The sequence below is a fragment of the Bubalus kerabau genome, chromosome 11 (genome assembly GCF_029407905.1).
Source record: "Bubalus kerabau isolate K-KA32 ecotype Philippines breed swamp buffalo chromosome 11, PCC_UOA_SB_1v2, whole genome shotgun sequence".
Taxonomy (NCBI): domain Eukaryota; kingdom Metazoa; phylum Chordata; class Mammalia; order Artiodactyla; family Bovidae; genus Bubalus; species Bubalus kerabau.
Genome location: NC_073634.1, coordinates 18,775,298 through 18,799,077, shown reverse-complemented (window position 1 = coordinate 18,799,077; position 23,780 = coordinate 18,775,298). Strand labels below are relative to the sequence as shown.

Below are 23,780 nucleotides of genomic sequence, written 5' to 3'. Positions count from 1 at the left end.
CCTTTTTGACTCTCAACATTGTCCACCACCTCGACCATGATGCCATAGGAATGGAGGACACAAGTTAGGACATAATCAAAAACACTATGGCTGCAGACAGGAAGAAATAGAATGAGAAGAGGAATCATGTACAACTTTTCCTTTTCTTACCATCTCTATTCTAATCAGCTTGTGCCGCGTGCACTAGCAACACCACTTCCCCTAATTTTGGCTCCAGAAACTCAGAAACATGGACACATGCTAATAGCTTCCAGATAAACTCCTGTTTCCCTAAGCTGCGTCAATTTATTTTTAGCACATTCTCTAAAATACCATAAATGAAATTAAATTTCCAAGATTTTTTCTTTCTAAAGTTATAAAAAGCTAAGTATATCAATCTTAAGTATACAGCTACATGAGTTCTTTGCATGTATTTATACAACTGGGTATGTGTATATGTGTGTGTGCAAACACTGTGTAACCACCATCAACATCATTACTTAGCACATTTCACTCCCCAGAAGGCTCCTTCATGGCCCTTCCAGGTAACTACTATTCTGCCCCAACAGGTAACTACTATTCTTATTTCCATCATTATTTATTAGTCTTGCCTGTTCTTAAACTTCATACAGAGTACATATCACTAATATTCTTTTGTCTGACTTTTAATTATTATGCTTATGAGATTCATCAATGTTGCTGCATGCAGTTCATTTTTAATTGCTGTTATATTTTATTATCTGAGCACAAAGTTAATTTACCATTCTACTGTTGACAGACATTTGGAGGGTTATTTCCAACCATGCACCAGTGAACATATATATATATATATATACACACACACACATACATATATAAAGATATATATATCTTTTGATAGGCCCAGGTACTCATTTCTCTTGGGAACATATCTAGGAGTAAAATTTCTGAGTTACTAAACAAGGCTCATGCTTACTTTAGTAAATACTGTCAAACAGTTGCCCAAAGCGATTATGTCAAGTTCCATTTCCAGTACTAACTGCTCCACATCCTCAAGTTATTGTCAGTTTTCTCATTTTAGTCATCAAGAGAGTATGTAGCGTTATCTCATTGTGGCTTAGACCTGCATTTCCTTTTTATATATTAATTAGCCACTTAGATGGAAAAACAATCTCTTCTAAAATGTAAATACCTACAGGGATGTTGTAGGTCAGTTAAGGTAGCTTCCCTCTTAGTGCTCAGGGAGAATCAGTTGATTCTCAGAGGAGGATATGTTTGTTCCAAGGGCTGGGGAGCACTCACTGGGTGAACACTAAGCTGTGGTTAGTCCCCCTTGACAAACAACTGTTCTGCCAAAATTGTCAATAATGCCCTCACTGAAAAACACACAAAAAGAGGATGAAAATATGAGCTTATAAGCACAGTAAGGACCATTTTGAAGTGAGGTTGTCTGAGGAATGATGGGGTGGAGGCAAGTAGTGGTTCCATGACAGGATTTGGAGGGTTTCATTCGCTCAACTCAGCATCTACACTGTCTACATCTGGATGGTCTCCTACTATCTCTGAGGAGGTTCTCGAGCCTGAGCAAGAAGCAAAACAGACTAGGTTCCCCAGATTGCTGAGTATGGGGCTGTGCGCTTTGTGATCTGCAAGACCAGAGTCCTAGCATCACCATGTCTGACCAGTGCTCTAAGGTAAATTCATCAGATTTAATTGTGATCTGCAGACCCATCCCAGGAGCCTGGGCATCCTGCCTACCTCTTTTTTTTTTTTGACAGTTAAAAGAGTTTTTATTTGTGTGGTTATGCAACCAACTTGATACACAGGTATATTTGTTTCTTATTGCTTTCAATTATTAGAAATTGGCTTTTTAATTGAATTTTATTTTTAATTATATTGAACATTTATATAGTTTCAAAGTCAAATCTGCAAAACAAATATTCAGAGAAGTGTAGCTTTGATCACAGTCTTATTCCTTTCCTTTCTAATAGGTAACAATATTCTTATGAAAACTTGTTGTTTATTTATCCTTCTATTTTTATATGACAGCATACTTTGCACATTTCATCCCCCTTGCTTTTCTTGAAGTGAACACAGTATTCCAAAGATTACATCCTAGCATTATACTGAGATAGTCCTCATTTCTTTTACAGCTACATGGTACACCATTGTATAGATATACCAATTTTTTTTTTTTTAATTTTAAGCAAGACAGTTCCTTTACATCTGCTTCAAAAATGGAACTTCTAAGTTGGTATTTGTCAAGAAAATTTGAACATCACTGACATTATTTCTGTGAAAAATCACATTCTGGTTTCAACAACTCACAAATAAAAGTTTAAAAAGTATTCCATTCATATATTGTTCATTCCTAATATGCCAAATTTTTCACATCTAAAAATTGGATAGAAATTCTCTTATCTTTGCCACTTTATTCTTCTATCCCCTGCTTTGTTCTTGAGAAGATTGTGGGTAGCTAGACAGGGTATACCCTTTGTGTTTAAAAGGAAAAAAAGGACAAAAAACTTATGCCCCATTGTTTTTAATTTAGAACTCCAGGATTAATATGAAACATGAGCAATTATCTAAATGACTTTCTGAGGTACTCAAGCTCTTTAGTTCAGTCACTCAGTAGTGTCCAACTCTTTGCAACCCCATGGACTGCAGAAGGCCAGGCCTCCCTGTTTTAAATAAGCTAAAGGAAAGGAAAGATTCACAAATGCATTAAGAACAAAACTGAAAGTGAACTATCTGGATGTGAGTGGTTTAAGGATTATGCTAAGAGAAGGCATTACCAGGTCAAAGTTTAACAATAATATGGAATGTAACTGACCCATTATGAATTATAATTCTATTTAGACTACAATTCCTTGGGCTATTTTCTTATTTAAAATTAAATAAAAACTTCTAACTTGATTATAACATCTATAAATTATTTACATTTGACAAATACAACTGCTTCAGAAGTGTCATATTCTCTAGGAACAGCCAATTTCCTTTAATGTGTTCTGATTAAATTGAAAGTACTGTAGTGCTTAGTCTAAAAAAACAAAACAATGGTAAACAAATGAATGTGGTCATTGTTTTCCTCTGTGGACCACCAAATTTCTCTGGACAACTGTGGAATTCTATTCTTTGAAAGAATGGTGTAACCACTTGCAAAAAAAACACAGTTTACTGAGTTCAAGAATGAAGGTCAAAATGAATGGCTGAAGGAACTGGCACTCAGAGCCGTCACCCACTCCCATATGTCCATCTGAGCTGCAGTGGTGGGCAGTCTAGATGCTTACAGATGCAAAAATGAAGGGAGAAACTCTTCCAGCCCAGTGTGCACCTTTAGAAAAGGCAAAACCAAGGGAAGGGGTACAGCTCGTATGATTTACATACTTCTCCATTCACTTAGAACATTTATAGCATTCTCTGCCCAGTACAGCCTACCATGAACCTCTGGCCACTTATCAAGTTCACTAATACAAAACTGCTCTTCTTATAAATCTAAAAGGGTTGAACATTGGCAGCATTGCATATTGGGAGGTATGCATAACAAGAAACTGTTTAAACAACCAAATGTGACACAGCCTCAGCATTTCAGCACCCAAAAATGATACAATAACCCAGTACAATGAAGCAAGGATCGTCATCATCATCTTTTGTATCTGTATAGCACACCTTCTCTCAATGGAACTTTGGAACCATTTTGGACCAAGAGCAACATAACAGTTATTTTCAGCTTATAGAGATAACTCGGTCCAAGCTCTTATTTTTTTTAAAAAAGGGTTAAGGGAGAATGGGGAAATCTAACAGGAGAAATATCTCAGTATGACCTAGTCTGGTAACTAGGATCTTAAACTATGTCACCCAGAATAAGTCCTTTATTTTCTCTTGAGCTCACTTTCCTCTCTCACAACACAGATAATCCCCACAGTTGCTTCCAGTTTAAATATCCTGACTTCACAACAATCTGCCAGTTGCCAAAGTTAAAAATGCCAAGGAATAAATAAAGTAGGACATTTACTGCAGAATATATGTCATGACTAGTATAAGTATCCTGTGGGAAATAAACACATTTTTATGTATCCATGCTCCTACAGGAAAGTATGTATCTTTAACCGAGTACTAATTTACTGCCTTTTTAGTGACGCACGTTTATCCAGGAAATGAGGCATGTCCAGTAACCAACAGGAATTAGGCACAAGGTGAGAACAGAACATGCAGATCTTTGCACTTTGCGAAAATATGAAGCACTGTGGAGATTCTGCAGTGTCTACTCAATTTTTGCTGATGGGCAGAAATTCCACCACAATTTAGCAATCTGACTTCCAGTTGAAAGCAGAAAGAAAAAAAAAAAATCAACACACCTCTTGAGGTACATACTTTTCTTAGCCAGACACATCATCTGGCTATTCAAGAGGGATCACTTACTTTAGAGAAAGGAGGAGTTCACTCTCTTAAGAGCACATATGTAATTTTTAATCCTTCCTTGCCCCTCTTCTTTCCCAGATGCAGCTTCACACCAGGTACACATACCCCTGAAGTCAAGTGACAGGGGACACATGTGCTTGAATACTTTTATTTAAGGAATCAATTTCTAGATCTTAAGCCTTCACACGTTTCCTTCTCTGTGCTCAGTCACTCAGGCATGTCTCTTTGCCACCCCCATGGACTGTATGTACCCTGCCAGGCTCCTCTGTCTACAGAATTTTCCAGGCAAGAATACTGGAGTGGGTTGCCTTTTCCTTGTCTAGAAGTGCTCTAAAACCACACAAGCCAATCTCCTTTCCTTTCTCTCCTTTACTCAGTGTCTACTTTCCCTCCAAGGCACACTTCTTACTCATCTGGAATCTCTCTAGATACACTGTCCTACAATGTGAAATGATCAGACATCAAACAAATGAACAATTCACAAATCTCTCTCCTGAAGCAGAGTCCCAGGACAAGGGATAAGCCTGATGTCTTTCATAAGAAGGTCTGGTTTTGCCAATTATGTTAGATGACAGACATTATTTATAAATTAAGTAAGCCAACTCTGCTGCTCCAAAGTTTTGATGAAAGTGTTTAAAGTCCATATCTAATATCAATGTCAAAAATGAATCTACTATGGCCATTTAATTTTTGATTTACAAAATGTAGATGTCAGGTTAAAAATGTGTGAACATCTACATTTTTCAAAATTTAGGGGACACGGCAACAAAAAAATATTTGAAGATCAACATTCTAGAGCAATTTTACCCAAGGTATTTTATATAAAACACAAGCTCTGTGAGACTTCTGCCCAAAGAAGGGTTTTGTGGTCGAATATGATTGAGAAAGGTGACATATTCTGTATAATTAGCACATTAAAGACCTTGAGACGTTCTCTGGCGAGGACTCTTGGCTTTCTCTGTTTAACCTGGTGTTCTCCACACATTTGGCTGCGGGCTCTTTTTTCACACACCATCTATTAACATCTAGCTGAACTGGTGGTTTGTGGAGCAAATTGTGTGAAACGCTGCTCTTGGGTCAGCCCCACAAACTTATATGGGTCTCCTTGTGGCTGCATTTGTTTCAACCTGGGCCCTGATGCCGCTGTTTATAAAACAATCATCAGGCTTCCCTAGTGGCTCAGTGGTAAAGAACCCACCTGCCAGTGTGGGAGGCACAGGTTCAATTCCCGATCCAGGAAGATCCAACATGCAGTGGAGCAACTAAACCCATGTATCACAGCTATTGAACCTGTCCTCTAGAGTTCATGAACCAAAACTACTGAAGCCCACACACCCTAGAGCCTGTACCCGACAACAAGAGAATCTACCGCAACGAGAAGTCCATGTAGTGCAACCACAGAGTAGCTCCTGCTTCCCACAAAAGAGAAAAGCCCACACAGCAACGAAGACCCAGCACAGCCAAAAATTCATTCATTAAATTTAAAAAGCGGAAATCCTCTGTCACGGGATGGATTCAATCACTGGACTCATCCAAAGGAAGCAAACTACTGTGGAACAATTCCCTGCCTCCCAATCCTTCTGTCTGCAGAGTAACATGATAAAAAGAACTGTTAGAGTCCAGAAAACAGTTTGCATTTATTTCTCAATACATGTGTGCTACACATGGAAGATGCGCATCTCTGCTGGTCTTGGATTTCTGACCATAATCTATAGACACTACATTAATTTCTTCTTGAAACATTCATAGTACCGTATCTATCATGGGCTTTCCTCATCACTCGTGATTCAACAGACATCTTCCCGTTGAGTTTATAGCTCCAGAGATTAAGGTCAAAGAGAGGTATTGGAAAATACAATGTGCTAATGACTCACTTCACCACTGTCTTTCCTGAAGAAAAGTGAATAAAATAAACAGACATTTCCTTTTTGAGTCCTATCCCAGCGATAGAGGCATAGGAAGAGGACGCACTAGAAAATGATTCTACAATGGGTGGGAATGGGTCCCGAATTGAGTTTAAATGCTAAAATGATATTCAGGTCTGGATCAAAACTGTTTAAATTCTTACCCAAAATACTGTACCTATTTAGACCACAAAGAGCAGCAGGAGTTGCAAGAGAATCTCTAGGACAGTAAAATAACACCTTCAAATCAGTAAAACATATCAGTTGCTTTGATCATCACTACTGCAAAACATGATTCAGCATCACTTTAAGCACCCCCACAATTTCTGGCATTAAATCACTAAATACAGCACAGCTCTGAGATGAATCTGATAGGTAAGTTAAAAGAATTTTAAACATTTTAAGTACCTTGAGTAATTTAATTATCAAGTCTGGTTGACTCCAGCCTTAGTTCATACCTATTATTTTCTACTATAATTTCCCAAATACACAGCAACAACAATGGATCCTAAGTTTCATTTTTTCACCCACACTACTCTCCTATCAGATCAGATCAGATCAGATCAGTCGCTCAGTCGTGTCCGACTCTTTGCGACCCCATGAATCGCAGCACGCCAGGCCTCCCTGTCCATCACCAACTCCCGGAGTTCACTCAGACTCACGTCCAGCGAGTCAGTGATGCCATCCAGCCATCTCATCCTCTGTCATCCTCTTTTCTTGCCCCCAATCCCTCCCAGCATCAGAGTCTTTTCCAATGAGTCAACTCTTCACATGAGGTGGCCAAAGTACTGGAGTTTCAGCTTTAGCATCATTTCTTCCAAAGAAATCCCAGGGCTGATCTCCTTCAGAATGGACTGGTTGGATCTCCTTGCAGTCCAAGGGACTCTCAAGAGTCTTCTCCAATACCATAGTTCAAAAGCATCAATTCTTCGGCACTCAGCCTTCTTCATAGTCCAACTCTCACATCCATACACGACCACAGGAAAAACCATAGCCTTGACTAGACGAACCTTTGTTGGCAAAGTAATGTCTCTGCTTTTGAATATGCTATCTAGGTTGGTCATAACTTTCCTTCCAAGAAGTAAGTGTCTTTTAATTTCATGGCTGCAGTCACCATCTGCAGTGATTTTGGATAAAGTCTGACACTGTTTCCCCATCTATTTCCCATGAAGTGATGGGACTGGATGCCATGATCTTCGTTTTCTGAATGTTGAGCTTTAAGCCAACTTTTTCACTCTCCACTTTCACTTTCATCAAGAGGCTTTTGAGTTCCTCTTTACTTTCTGCCATAAGGGTGGTGTCATCTGCATATCTGAGGTTATTGATATTTCTCCCGGCAATCTTGATTCCAGCTTGTGTTTCTTCCAGTCCAGCGTTTCTCATGATGTACTCTGCATAGAAGTTAAATAAACAGGGTGACAACATACAGCCTTGACGAACTCCTTGTCCTATTTGGAACCAGTCTGTTGTTCCATGTCCAGTTCTAACTGTTGCTTCCTGACCTGCATACACATTTCTCAAGAGGCAGATCAGGTGTTCTGGTATTCCCATCTCTTTCAGAATTTTCCACAGTTTATTGTGATCCACACAGTCAAAGGCTTTGGCATAGTCAATAAAGCAGAAATAGATGTTTTTCTGGAACTCTCTTGCTTTTTCCATGATCCAGCGAATGTTGGCAATTTGATCTCTGGTTCCTCTGCCTTTTCTAAAACCAGCTTGAACATCAGGAAGTTCACAGTTCACATATTGCTGAAGCCTGGCTTGGAGAATTTTGAGCATTACTTTACTAGCGTGTGAGATGAGTGCAATTGTGCGGTAGTTTGAGCATTCTTTGGCATTGCCTTTCTTTGGGATTAGAATGAAAACTGACCTTTTCCATATTGCTTATTTCCTCCGGGAAAGAAAGAAACATCACAACAATCAATTCCCTTATGATAATGGAACTAAAGGGAGCTACAGACAAAACACTAACTGTAGCGAATGTTGCATAAACTGCAAAATCACAGAAGAATGAAAGGAAAAGGCACTGAAAAGCTTTTACATGAAAACATCGATGGATATTACCACTTCACTAGTCAGTGTTCTGAATGTTAAGAAAAAGTAGTATTGGCCACATCTGTTAAGTAAAAGAAGTCACGAAACATACTGGATAATTTGAAAATTCATAAAAAAGATAACACATCTATGCTTATAAGAGTTGGCACAGTGACCACTTCTGAAAAAAGGGGATACAGTAAAAATTGAGAAGAGACAGATGGAGGGTTTTAGGGTGCAGGGTATCTTCTATTTCTTGATTTGAGTGGTAAGTACACAGTTATGTTCATTTTGTGATATTCACTCACTGGGATTTTCACTGTTCTATACATTGGTTACACTACTAAAAAAAATTAACTATGTAATAAACTACATAATTTCTAATATCAGACTTTTTCACCAACAACATGGCCTCTTAAGTTTAAGCAAAATGACCACCCAGGTGGCACCAGTGGTAAAGAACCTGCCTGCCAAAGCAGGTAGATGTAAGAGACTTGGATTCGATCCCTGGGTCGGGAAGATCCCCTGGAGGAGGGCATAGCAATCGGATCCAGTATTCTTGCCTGCAAAGTCCCATGGTCAGAGGAGCCTGACAGGCTACAGTCCATAGGGTCGCACAGAGTCGGATACAACTGAAGCGACTGAGCACGCACGCACAACCTCCCAGTAATACAAATAAAGATCTTCATTTCCTTTTTTCTCAAGCAAGACATAAACCATCTAGGTGTTACAGAATGATTTCTAAAATAGGCCCAATTCTCTACCTCTCTTTGTATCCTTGTCTATACAACTTTGTAGCTTCTCCCAGTAAAAAGTAGAGTCTTTTCCCCACTCCCTGAATGCAGGCTGGCCTTAGGACTTCCTTCAGCCACTAGAATACAGCTGAAGTGGCACTGTGTAAATTCCAAATCTAGGCCTGAAAAGTTTTAGATGAGAAGAAAGCTGAGCCATCCCAACTGAAGCCATCCTGGACCATCCAGCATAAGGCAACCATCAGCTGATCACAGACCCTAGATGGAGCCTGGCTGAGATCATCCACAGCCTGCCTGGGTCAGCAGAACTGTCCAGCTGGCCCCAGCAGCGTGAGAAACACACGATTGTTTTAGCAAAGTAACTGTTAACTTGCAGGGGAAGGGGAGAAACTCAGGAGGAGTGCTCAAGAGGAATGCGAGGTTAAACAAATACCCTCTAGATGACCAACATTCTGCTAGTTAAGGACTTCAGGATAAAAGTAAGGTACAGTGCTAATAACGTAAGAGAAAAACACTTTAGCTACAAAGAAGACACATTGCAAACCAGAAAGTTTGCTATGAAAATAAACAATGAAGTGTGGAGAACTCTGATTTCTAAACCAAACTACTGAAAGCATGGAACAGGCTAGTACAACCTAAAGACTAAAAGAATCAGAGAGTATTACTATCCCTCCCAGCACTGCTGTTTATTGATCAAGGCTTTAAGCCATGGTTTGCTAACTGTAACAAGCAGATGCAGTTGTCAGGAATTGATAACATAGAAGCCACCTTAAAAAGTACTACAAACTATTATATAAATGTTAGTAGCCCAAAGTGGGGAGCCCAGGCAGCCAAGGTAGACCCTTGGATACATACACTCTCCATACATACACTCTCCAGGTATGTCATCTTCCATTACTAATTTCTTGGAGACTCAGGGCTCAGTTTCACTGCAAGTTTAAAGAAAAATAGCACTATCTCACCGGGTTACTGTGACATGGCTGAAGCACCCAACCCAACAACTCCACTAAACAGGCATTCAATAAACACTAGCAAAATACATAGAGAAAAAAATGTATAGGCAATAATAACCAAAAAGGAAATTGATTATTATGAGCCTGATGGGCTACAGTCCGTGGGGTCACACAGAGTTGGACACAACTGAGAGACTTTGCTTTCACTTTCAGTAAACAGAAAGTTATCAAAATTTTTTTATCCAAGTGTTACCATAAGGAGAAAAGCATCACATAAATAAAATCAACGGTCATTAGAGCAGCAGGTGGCCCAGCCAGTTCTCCTCTGGAGAAAGTCTGGGGAAAAGTCGGGTGAGGATCTGGGATTACCAGAGGAAGAACTTAGATTAAGGGTCAAGCTGGCAACAAGGATGTCTGTGCAGCACAGGGATCTCTGCTCAATGCCATGTGGTAGCCTGGGTGGGAGGGGAGTTTGGGGGAGAATGGTTACATGTATAGGTATGGCTGAGTTGCTTTGTTATCCGCCTCAAACCATCAGGACATTGTTAATCAGCTACACTCCAGTATAAAGGTTTTTCAAAAAACAAAAAAAAGGTTAAGCTGGGCTGGAGTGCTAGTGAACTTAGCACACTTTTAGTACTAGATGTTTCGGGCTCACTGTCACTAAGAGCTTAATTATGTCTACAGTTCTTCACTGTCTACTTTGCTCCTTGACATCATCACTGCAGTAAGGCCCAGGACAAGTTGAGTGGGCCTTGGGAGAGGCAGTGGGGGCGAGAGAGGGAAGGAAGATTGCGGAAGACGGGTAAGTGGGGAAAGGGGAGGAAGAATCCAGAGCACTCTTCACAGTCGTCCCCCAGTATCCCTGGGGGATTGGCTGCAGAACCCCTTCTCTTCGTGAAGATCTCCAAATCTGCAGATGCCCAAGTCCCTGACATCAAAGGGCATAAGACAGTCAGCCCCCCATATCTCCATGCAGAACCCACAGATACGAAGGGCAACTGTACTAATCTGAAGACATTTAACTTTTCAGAAACATTTAGGTTTCTGAAGACATCCATGAAAATTTGGTCACAATCCATACTCTTTGAAGGAAACCAAAAACATCAATGGGGGAATCAAAAAAGTTAAAAGTTAATTCACAAAATATATCAGCTTTGCATGTATTTAAAATAAAACTTTGAAAGAAGCTGACACTCACTAGCCTGAGGCACTGTACCAAACCAATTTTGAATTTAGCCTGTCTCCACCCCCAAATACTTTGACAAGTCTCACCCATCCCTACTGGGGTAAATGCCATCTTTGATTTTCCAACTCAATGGGAAATTTCCTCTGACACTGCATCTGGTTCATTTCTTACAGTGCTTACTACATGCTGCCTTGATGTTATAGACTGATGTGATGCCTTTTAATTATTTGTGGGAACAGTGATTTTTTTAAGGGTATGAACTGAGTGTTAATATACTTCTCAGAGTGCTCCCACTTAAATTGTCATTAAATATCCATAAAATAAAGGAATGCGTGAATGCCAGATGGTGAATAAACTTGTGTTGATGGGCTGCATAATTACAACAGATTAAAAAAGACTGAGGATAACTGTTAATTATATAATTTGAAGTCCTCTGAAAAGCTTTTCTATACTCACAAAGAAAAACAATTTATTATATATATGTTAGAAACCACATTCTGATATTGATTTCTTTAAATAAAAAAATTAAAAACCTCAGTCCTGATATGGACACTTTTTTTTTTTTTAAAGTAGCATAGTAAGTTTATGCTTTGGCACTCACCCCTATTTCTCAATATATAAGAATTACTGAAATATTAATACATGATACAGGGAAGCCACTGAAACTCTGGGTCTACTGTCTAGAAAGCACCAAGAGAAGCCAGGATACTATCAACTGAGAGTAACAAATTAAATGTATCTATGAAAACACTCCTTCCTCAGCAGCTGAAATCCAGCTAAACTTCTCAGCATGCTTAAAATGTTGAATAAATACATTTTTAAAAATGAAATAAGAATAGATAAGCTATGACAAACAATGAGATTTCAAAAATGAAAAATAATCTTATAATGAAAAGTGTAACAGATAGGGTAGAATCTAGATAGGCATAATAAAGCAGCAATTGGAAAACTGGAAGACAGAACTAAGGTATTCATGCATAAAGCAGCAAAAGAGACAAGAGGAGAAAAGGACAAAGGACATGTTATGAGAGACATTGTAAACGGAGTCTCCAAGACTTGTCTAAAAGGAGTTACAGCTGGAGAGCATGGTGGAGAAGCAGTATTTAAAGAGATAACATCTGATCATTTTTCAAATATGAGGAAAGACTGGAGTCTTCAGATGGACAACACACTCTGCCTACTGAGTAAAATCAAGATAAATCCACATATAGACACATCATGGTAAAACTACAGAACATAAAGAATTAAGAGAGGATCTCCAAAGACAGAACCATTCTCTACTAAGGAAAACAGTATCATAAAGAAGTCAGAAATCCAGTGATATTCTGTAGGTCAAAAGTACTGCTGGAAAATAACTGTCATCCTAAAATTGTATACCTGATTACTCTCATTACAGAATGAGTTCAAAATAAAGATATTCTCAGACATGTAAAGTATATACTTCTTAGTGATTCTCACTTAAAGAACTGTTAAAGGCTGTGATCTCAAAATATAAATTAGCAAGTAAAAATATAGGACAGCCAGTTAAGCTTGAATTTCATACAAGCTAATACTTTAAAAATATATGTCTCAAATTATTTGCGGTTTACCTGGCATTCAAATTTAACTGGGCGTCCTATATTTTATCTGACAATCCGATCACAAAACATGAACCCAGAAAGCAAAGATACAAGAAACAACGCTGAGTGAAAAAAACTGATACCATCTCAGTAAACTCATTTAACTATTAACCATACGAAAAAAGTTGTTTCCATTAACTATACCTTTGGAAATAGTTCTGAAATGATAATCTCTTTTCTAAGAAAGTTATCACAAATCCATTTTCTTTTAAATATGCAAGCTGTTGTCATAATGGCCTTTGGACATCTCTACATTAAAAGAAGTGTAAATCCAATAACTGTTTCCCCAGCATGTACCACAAGTCCATTATATTACAAATGATGCATGCAATTAATCATAAGAAAAATAAGAAACTGGTCTTAAAATTAAGTATCACTGTATCTCACCCTACCTGTCTGTTTTAAGCCAGCAGTATACCACAGGCCAATTCTTTTCTCCAGCCAAGCCAGTTTACTTGAGGGTCTTTCCTGTACTTTCTAGCCTCCTTCACTTTTTACTTTCATGCATTGGAGAAGGAAATGGCAACCCACTCCAGTGTTCTTGCCTGGAGAATCCCAGGGACGGCAGAGCCTGGTGGGCTGCCATATATGGGGTCGCACAGAGTTGGACACGACTGAAGCGACTTAGCAGCAGCAGCAGCAAAGCACTCAAAGACCAGTCTTCCTCTACATATTCACCATAGCGCAGTCACAGCAATTTTTTTATGTTCACTTAAGAGGCCTGAAATGTAAGCTACAGTCCAGACAACCTCTTTATAACCGAGAAATTCCATGTACACCTTCCTTATATGGATTATTCGTCAAGACTGGTCAGTTTCATTTAATGACAGAGGTATGCCCCTGGGTGGGGCGGGGGTGCTTGGTAGGGGGAGTGCATTATCTTTACTATGGTCTGAATACAATTCAATTTCAGATGCACCTCGGGGCACTTTCTAGCAAAAAGAAGTCCTGCAGTGAAAGTTTTAGTAGAGTATTATTGTGTCTTAGTGTATCTGTTTTGTAATTTTATTTTATTAGAGCAGAACAACCAGTGTAATAAAATCAAGCCAAAAGAAAGTTATGTGGACAGCTTTTTATATTTGCTTTAACGGGCTCATCTGGAGTGAGCTGAAATTCAGCTAGTTGGATGACTGAACAAAGCAAATTACATCCTGCTGATTCAAACTGATTTAATTACACCAAATCCAAAGGGCAAGACTGATGTCTTATTCATCATTCATCACATATCCTCAGTCTGTAGTTCAGGAGTGCCCCGCCAATTCATGTTTATGGGCTATGGGATATTTTTTAAAGATTTCAAGATTCATGAAAAAGAAATATACATACACTGGATTCTAAAAGCACAGACACTGTCTAGCTATGTATTTTGGCATTGCCCATAGCACCTCAGCACATGCTAAAAATGTAGAAAACAGTAGGTTGATTTCAGAGCTATACACTAATGAAAGAGGCAGGTGATTTTAGCATATTAAAAGAGATATTTGCTTTAAATAAAAGATTTCATTGAATAGACTGGTCCCCAAGTAATTTCAGAACCCAACTCTAGAAGTGAGATTTACACCTAATTTTTAAGAACACATTTATTTCATGGCAAAGTGATAGTCAAGTGTTCAGTCGTGTCCAACTCTTTGTGACCCCATGGAGTAGAGCCCACCAGGCTCCTCCGTCCATGGGATTCTCCAGGCAAGAATACTGGAGTGGGTAGCCATTTCCTTCTCCAGGGGATCTTCCCGACCCAGGGATTGAACCTGGGTCTCCTGTACTGCAGGCAGATCCTTTACCATCCAAGCCACATGAAACAGGAGTTCCTACAATCACTGCCATGAGGTATTTCTTCATTTAATTCTAATTCTACATCAAACCTTCAGCATAATAATGAAATGACAAATGCCGCTCTAGTTATCCACCAGAAATTTTAATTGAATTATTTGTTTTTATAAATGAAGCAAATTATAACAATTCCATAAATGTTGAGGGTAGTGAGGGCAGGTTTTAGAGCTCCATGTGTGTATATGCAATAAATCATTCCTTTGAAAACATAATTGCAGCACGACTAGAAAGGAGGGGAAAACCCAACTTTTAGGGCAATTATTTGAAAGCTTCTCAAATTAACTTGTGCACAGTTGGCTCTTTGTTACAGAGTACACGTTATGAAAAGTTGTTTCAGGCATTAATTCACTTAGGTGAAGGAAATAATGCAATTCTAGTTATTAATCACTTTAATTTTAAATGTGCTTTGAAAAATGAGAAGACATTAAACTCTAAGAACAATGTGGAACGCACAAGTAAATTAGATGGTTAACGGGCTTCTTTTGAAAAACTTCAAAATAAAAAGCTTCAAGGCTCTAGGAAAATCCAAGTGTACATATGTAATGTGAGAAAGTTCTACCTAAGTTTAGTGGCCAGTATCACAAAGGGAATGAAATTAAGCCCTTCACTCAAAAGTAATGTAATAGATTATGATGAATGAAGTCATATGATGTTATGAGTCAATCTACTCTGTAGTGTAATTTAGCAGTGCCTTCTTGAGGCACCATGAAATAGAATTTTCTGTGATATTTCACTCCAGAATTCATGCCAAAAAGTACAACACTGTTTTGCAAATATTCTCCTAAGACAAACATAAGCCAGGATTTGGCATTACTGAACATCAGTGTGACTGAGGAGGAACCGTTTGATATGCTCAGTATGAACAAAACTTGTTAAAGGTCACTCCATACCAACCAAACCAGAAAAGGAAAAGACTAAAATCCTCAGGGAATTACTTGAAGGCTTCTCCACCTTGTTTTGCTAAATGAGATGACAAATGATTACTTGCAAATTTTCACTTCCACTTCTATAGTGGCATTTTTATGAACATGAACTGTTAAAACCTTGAACTAGCCAGTAGAAAGAATATATTAGATAACCATCCTTTCTTATTAAATCAAATATTAATTTTGTTGACTTCTATTAGTTCTCAAAACAGATAGTATATCATATTTACATTAGTAATACTTAACAGATATATACAAAATCGGTAAAGAGGCCATGCTGCACACAGAAACAGAGATGGCTTGGGAATTTAATCCTGGCTGGGCCTCCTCATTATCTCTGTGATCCTGGGTACTCTCTTTCAGTTCCTAATTGGGATTAATAATGTCCAAATCCTATCCCACCCCAAGAAAATGAGTAAACTCTTCATCATTTGACATTCAGAGAAATTAGGAGCATCTGACATTTCTGGAGAGTTTCTAACAAGTAGTCATGCAGACTTAGAATGGTGAGGTATAAATATGGATCCTCCTCTTTCTACAGCTTAATGAAGAGACCAGATATACCTAATCAAAGCAACACTTCAGGAAACTACATGTCTATGGTCTAAAATTTGTGTGACAGACCAGTCATTTCTTTCTTCTCATGCACAACACCTCTATCCCAGGTGACAGAAAAATACTGCTATCAGAATAAATTGACAGAGTCATTTAACATCACGTACTGTATAGGAAAATCTCCCCTGTAGCATCCTGGGCCATCAGCTATTAGGGATCTGTTGGATCACTCCTAAGTGCTGGAAACTCAGTACTTCCAAAAGCATTTCATTACAATGATGGGGAATTCTAATCCACAGAAAAGGTCTGCATGTAGTTGTTATAAATATGCCTCCTTATAACTCCAGCCTATTGACTTTAGCTTTTGAAGTAATTTATAAGTCTTGTAGGACAGTTGATTAAACATTTAAAGGCATATTTCTAAGGTAGCCACTATATTTCTCTTCAGTCAACTTGGTTTATGTTTCTCTTCAGTCAAACAACTTGGTTTATATGGTAGAATATACATTTAGCCATCTATTCATTCTTCCACCCATTTAATTCAACCTTCTACCCATACAGTATGAACTTATAATGATATCTGAAATTCTACTGATTCTTACATAATGTTGATTAATCCACTACTCCCACATCCCTAGCAGTACTACAAGTTTGCAGATGTTTCTCAAAAAGCATCTTGAGCACTCTCTCCTTTGCCAACATTCTTTGATCTACAATGAGGGCTTCAAATATCTGAAGGAAAACGTTTTAAAGACATGGTATATCTATGTGCATTTCAAAAGAAGATTCTTTCAAAGTCAGCAAAAGCTCTTTAAATCATAAAAGTTATACAGATGCAATACTGAAGAGATAATTCACTTGAGAAAATTCTCAGATAATTAAGATATTTCCATGACTTGAACCATTTTGATAGGGATTAACCTAAATATTGTTAACACTACATTAATCTGCTCTGTCCCTATAAACACATACTGGTCAAGGATAGAGAGTCTCAGACCACAAGTCAGAGGACATGTGCTGTGTTTTGATATGGATTTTGGTTCAATAAGACTCTTGAGAGCTCTTTCTCTGTTTATTGCAAAGTACACATATTTCCAAGTTACTACCACCACCTTCATCCTAGACATGTACTGGGAAATTAGGAGGCACTGATTGTACATCTCCCAAAGTAAATGAAATGAAATTTGCTATCATATATGGGTACTATAAGCTAGGCACTGGTAAACCTGAATTATAACCTCAGATCTATTTGGCCACAGAAAAGTCACTTAACCAGTCTGGACTTGAATGTCCTCACTTGTAAAGCACAGACACTGAACTAAAGGATTTTTGAAGGTCCCACTGCTTGTATGTTTCTATATAGATTGAACAAAAGCAATTATCCTTCAATTAAAAAATTAAAAAAAAAAGAAATGTATTTGCTCTGATATTTAATACCTTAATAGTTTGAGTAGCCAGAAACAGTCTGATGAGAGAAAAAAGGGAACTCTGTGGCCCAATCATATGTCAGTAAAGAAGTAATACTTCTAGGAACATGCATGTGCTCATGTGTGCACACACCCCATGTGGATAGTGCATTCCATAATGTAATCCAATCTGCCATGGATTTCAACACCAATAGATGGGGGGGTGGGGGGGTGGGTAAGTTCCATAAAGTTTAAATGGTAGTGATGTAATTCTAGCAACCATACACTAAACTTCTTTTTCCTAAACGGAGTGAGCAAAAGGTGGTTCTCTGTGTGACCTTCACAAGCTGGGTTAATGAGCAAAACACGGCAAAACAACTCAAGTTTCTAAAAGCAAAACAACTGTTGAGCTCATACACCAGTGAATTCACAGCTGATCTTACCTTGACAAAAGGTGTTGTTAACCCGTTTATAACCTTGTAGACATTCCATCATTTGATTATATCCATGATAAGCTGTAAAAAAGAAACAATGCTGTTACATGCTTAAATTCTTACAACCCTAAACTACTGTATGTGATAAGCAAAGGGATATAAAGCATCAGTGATCTTGCTTCTAAGAGATCAACCCAATGTATATCCATTTTCCTTTGTTTTTCAGTATATCTCATGTTTTGCAACAGACATAAATCTCTATTAGTTGTCAATCTTTATGTTCATTCAAAAACCATAAAACTGTTCTATATTTTCTTCTAATTAGTGACTCTTACCAAAAAATTCAGTTCCTCCCCAATGATTAACTACTGGCAGTTGAATTTTCTTATAAATTCAGAGAGGGTGATTAAACATCCTGGTCTGCCTAGGACAGTCCTTGATCATACCTGTTGCTCCATCAAGGTTCATTAACAGCACTCCACTTCTCTCTGAAAAGTTCCCCAGTTTAGATAATAAACTATATGTTCACTTTAATTATAGGCTCACATGTTCTAGTATAAGCTGATTCTCTCTACCATGCAGCTGAGAAGAACAGGTGTTAAAGGAAGCCAGGAGATGTAAAGAGCTGCTCTGATACATTGTCTGATCCAGCACTCAGAAAACTCAACCAGTCAAATGTTGAAGCCACCAATTTACCAACAGAACCCTAGCCACTGAAATTCTGACATCCTACTGTGATACCTGAGAGACTTCTTGGCATAAGTGCCAGAACCAGTTTGACCTAGGTTCAAATCTTGGCTCCGCCTATTGACAGCTCTGCCACCTTGGAAGACAAGCTTTCTGGAAGACAAGCTTTCTGGGAGACAAGCTTTCTGGAAGACAAGCTTTCTGGGAGACAAGCTTTCTGGGAGACAAGCTTTCTGGGTTCCAAATGGAATTCTGTACAATGGGAGCATTCCCAACTGTTGAATAAGTCAGGGCTGTTGCGGAGTATAGAGATGCTTTATACAAAATGCCTACTGTAGGGCCTGACAAAAGTATGCACAGATATCATTGTTTCCTGCAATAATGTATTCTTTTATTAAGATAATAATGCACTGTTGTGAAAATAGGCTGAATGGTTAAACGACTTAGAAGACCTAAACAAGCAGTGAAACAAAAAAGTTCCAAGTAAAATGGAAATTTTCCTTTGAAAAATAAAATTATTTTGCCCCTAACACATGGTCTTTATTCTCACCACTAAGGAATAGCATGTAAGTATTTACTACTCGCATTCCTCTCCTCTATTACTTCCTTTCTTTGCCTTATTTCCTCTGCTAGAAAATGGTCAAAGTGAGGAATCTGGAAATAGTGGGTTAAAAAGAAAAAATCGGTATGTGGGGAGTCACCCATTCAGCCCCTTGGCCACATGTCCAGTCTTGTCCCATTTAACGAGGCCACCCTGTAACATGTTACCTACAGAGACTGTGAGATCTCTGTCAGTGAATTGTTCAAAGGCAAAAGAGAGATTATTATCTCATTTAAAAATTAAGTCGTTTACCTCAAGGCAGAAAGCCAGACCAGATGATCTTAAAGTCTTCCTCTGCTTAGAATTCGATGCTAATTTTCTTCGAAAAATGTTTAAAGGACAAGCAACTTGTTCATACCAAGTACATTTTTAATAGATTACAGACTCTTTAATGAAATCATTTGCAGATTTAAAACTAAGTTTTCACAGTATGAACTGATCAACAATGAAAGTTCTTTCTGTATGTGGCTAAACAAAACCTTCAAAACAGTAAATAAGAGCCACTTGAAAACTGCTCTGAGTGGTGGCGGGTGGGGGTAGGGGGGAGAGGGGAAGCATGGAGCACAAAACCCTAGCTTCTAAAGCCAAGAAAAGCCTGCTGCTGCTGCTAAGTCACTTCAGTCGTGTCCGACTCTGTGCGACCCCAAAGACGGCAGCCCACCAGGCTCCCCCATCCCTGGGATTCTCCAGGCAAGAACACTGGAGTGGGTTGCCATTTCCTTCTCCAATGCATGAAAGTGAAAAGTGAAAGTGAAGTCGCTCAGTCATGTCTGACCCTCAGCGACCCCATGGACCCTATAGCCTTCCAGGCTCCTCCATCCATGGGATTTTCCAGGTAAGAGTACTGGAGTGGGGTGCCATTGCCTTCTCCGCAAGAAAAGTCTGCTCTCTTCCAAAATGAGTATGATTTTAAAATAAGCAAAGAAAGTTTTTTAAATGACACAGGAAGATTATGACTCTGAGCGTGTTTCTTGGGAGTGGGCTACATGGTAGGATGGCACAAACGGAGTAAAAGTCAAGATGTCAATAGCTTACTTCATTCATAATCCATGTTGCTCTTCAATTTATACATTAGAGCAACCCATACAGACCTTATTTTCATTAGCTAAAAGTGATAGCAACTTTGTACTTTTACTTTCTACTTAAATTATTATCAACATTAGAATATAGAGCTAACAAAACCATATAAAGTATTGAATTTATCCCCAGATGATACAATTCTAGATAGAAAATGATGCAACACTGTGATTCCCTTTACTCTTCACTTCTGTCCCTGTCTTGCAACTTTGGGCTTTGGAAATAAGAGGAAAGAGAAGCTAAATAAGCAAACGATACACAGAGAAGGGAAAAAATGGAAAAGAAAAATAAAAGATAAGTACTTTTGCCTGGAAAATCCCATGGACAAAGGAGCCTGGTAGGCTGCAGTCCATGGGGTCGCTAAGAGTCAGACACGACTGAGCGACTTCACTTTCATGCATTGGAGAAGGAAATGGCAACCCACTCCAGTGTTCTTGCCTGGAGAATCCCAGGGACGGGGGAGCCTGGTGGGCTGCCGTCTTTGGGGTCGCACAGAGTCGGACACGACTGAAGTGACTTAGCAGTAGCAGCAGCAGTTCCTCAGTCCTTAGACTCAGCAGTGGAAAACATACTCACCTTCATACTATTATAAACTTACCCCCCAAATGATGGGGAGACATTTTTTGAAAGGCAATGCTTCTTCAACATTTTAGACATAGATTTGTTTCATGGTCTGTAAGACTTCACAGCAAATGAGAGAGCTGGGAGTCAAACTCAAGTCTACCTAACCCTAAACTCCATGGTTTCGAAATCATACAAAACGTCCCCTAGATGTCCCTTTGGTCAGCTTGTCAGGATAATTTTATGTAGATAGATCTTTTAGTGAGGTGGGACCATCTCACTCAACCCACTGCTGGAAATCGCATTGCTAATCATTATTGAAACCCAGAGAAAATTTCCTGGAGACAATGTCTCAGTACTGAATGTCATTATTTATGTGGGGTTTTTTCCCCTGCTGCTGCTGCTACTGCTAAGTCACTTCAGTCGTGTCCAACTCTGTGTGACCCCATAGACAGCAGCCCACCAGGCTCCTCCGTCCCTAGGATTCTCCAGGCAAGAATACTGGAGTGGGTTGCCATTTCTTTCTCCAATTTTTTTCCCCCTCTATATGAATAATTCATTAATTATCAGAAACTTCAGGAGGTGTTTCCAAAAATTATTCGTCTAAAGGAAGACAGGAGCAATTATCAAGGAAAAAAGTAAAATTAAATTAACTTTAAACATCAAAAGATTTAGAGAACAAGTTTGAGAGATAAGAATCATTTATGATGATGGAAGAATAGTATACAAGACAGACCAAAGGAGATTCTTAGGGGCAGTTTCTAGACTGAACAGGTTTTAAAAGGCAGTTGAGAATACCATTCAAATCAACAGATGTTTAACAAAGGATAAATAAAAATTATCCAATGGAAGCAAATGAGAAACTCCTCTCAGCATAAACTATTAAAAAATAACTATTAAAAAAAAGATGACAACATATAAAAATATCACTTGCTTTCTTGGCAAAAACATGACAAATAAGAAAACGGAAAGCTCCACTTAAACCCAGCTACCTCTGTCTTTCTAAAAAGTACTAGGAATCAATTATCCAGAGCAGACACTATATTCAAAAACTGGGGAGAAAGTAACAGAAAGATGTAAATCTGGATTTATTCACATCAACAGGTTCTGGAAAATAAATTTTATAGACTAATCAATGCACGTAGATGTCAGTAGAGATTTATGTCTTGAAAAATGTGATAGTTTAACAGCAGAGACTAAGAGGAAAAGGGAGGAAGCACTGTGTCCTGACTAAGCTTCTCTTTCACAAATCAGCAATCATTCATTTCTCTATTTTAGCTTTTCTCTTCAGTGAAATTTGAAAACCTATAGCGTAATAACAACTACAAGAGAAGTTGTGGATATTAATACACATTTAAGGAATGTAATTTAACAACTGCTGATTTTTTATAGCAGCAGTTATCATTTCATTATCATTTTAAAAAAGATCTTATTTTTCTTTCATCTTAGAAAATAGAGCCTACTTATAGCACATCCCCCGTTAAGAGAATTTTTCTTTAAAGCAACCCAGCTGAACAAAAGGCAACCAATAACTATGTTTATTAAAAAACAGAAATTAAAAAAAAAAACAGAAATCAATATGAAAGCTTTCTCAGGCTTGCAAGGTTTCTGGAAATGCAAATTATTGTACTACATTCTACAAATCAATGCAATTTCTTTGAAGTCTCATGTCTCACCATTAAAACAGTCAACATAAGAAAACAGACATGCTACATTAACCTGCAAAAGAATGATGAAACGTCACTTACATGGCTTCTTGGGGCATTTCTGGCATTTGTGAAAGCCCCAGGAGGTGCCCACAGTTCCACAGCAGTCCTCCTGCTTTGAAAGGCCAGGGAGAGCTTTGCCACACTGCAATGATGAGGTGTGAAACAGGAAGGTTAATTGAATGCAGGATGCCCAGCTCCAGAGCACTGGTGTGCTTCACAGCCACATTATAAAACAGTTCCCTTGCTGTTGACACAGAACCTGGGAGGGGGGAGGCAGGGGTTGTTGAGAGTGGGGGCTCTAAAACCTCAGAATGAAACATCAGTACATAATCAGTAGGACATTCAAGCAAACAAGCATATTTCCAAGAGCTCCTTGGCATTTTTAGAGTCTTCATACACCCTGTCACTGTTTAGAGCACTTTACAAAACTTAACCTTCCAATGCCTTTTTTTGCATTTTTTTCCCTTAGTAAGAAGGAACTTAAAAGATACTTTGAACTTTTTACATTTGAATTTTAACTGTCTACTGAGATGTCTGCAGTGGACACTCAGGGAACAGAGCTGTAAGGGTGAGGCATGCATGAAGACCTTGAGAATACAGCACAGATCCCACCTACAAGAGGCCATGGGTCCTCCTGCAACTCCAAGGCCTGGGCAGGGACAGAGTATGACCACGGGCTGAGCCAGACCAGCCCTGGGTGAGACAAACATTCCAGACACCCATGCAGCCTGACCCAGGGAAGTCAGCCATGCTGGGAAGGTTCTGGTAGGTTTAAATCAGGCCAGCAGGCAGAGGAGCCCAGCTTCGGGGTCACCTGAGAGCCATGGAGATGACAAATGCAAGGATCCATCTCATGTTCCAGTCAGCCAAGGTCAGAAGAGGCCAAGGGGCAGAATCCTGAAGTTAGATCTGCTCAGTGGCATTGACAAGACTTTAGAATGACAGACTCTGCTTTGTGAACCAATTTCGAGGCCAATGGTGCAGGAAGGGCCACCTGGCTCCTCATTCCTAATGTGCAGGCAAAGCCCAGATCTGAGGGGCCCCTCTGCCTTCCTCTGTCTCAGCCTCTACAAGATTCTCCAAATGGCTTTCAGAGTCACCTTGGCTTCCCTTGTGGCTCAGCTGGTAAAGAATCCACCTGCAAGGTGGGAGACCTGGGTTCA

The 23,780-nt window shown here is 38.9% G+C and overlaps 1 protein-coding gene across 16 annotated transcripts in view; it reads right to left on the bottom strand.

Moving 5' to 3' along the window:
- The window catches only part of LTBP1 (latent transforming growth factor beta binding protein 1), a 458,508-nt gene that overhangs the window by 173,713 nt on the left and 261,015 nt on the right, over window positions 1-23,780 (bottom strand). For all 16 annotated transcript variants that reach the window (XM_055539766.1, XM_055539768.1, XM_055539765.1 and 13 more), the window contains 2 exons: window positions 22,657-22,759; window positions 17,992-18,063 (listed from right to left, as the gene is read on the bottom strand). In XM_055539766.1, the coding sequence (XP_055395741.1) occupies window positions 17,992-18,063; window positions 22,657-22,759 (175 nt within the window). The remainder of the gene's footprint in view (window positions 1-17,991; window positions 18,064-22,656; window positions 22,760-23,780) is intronic.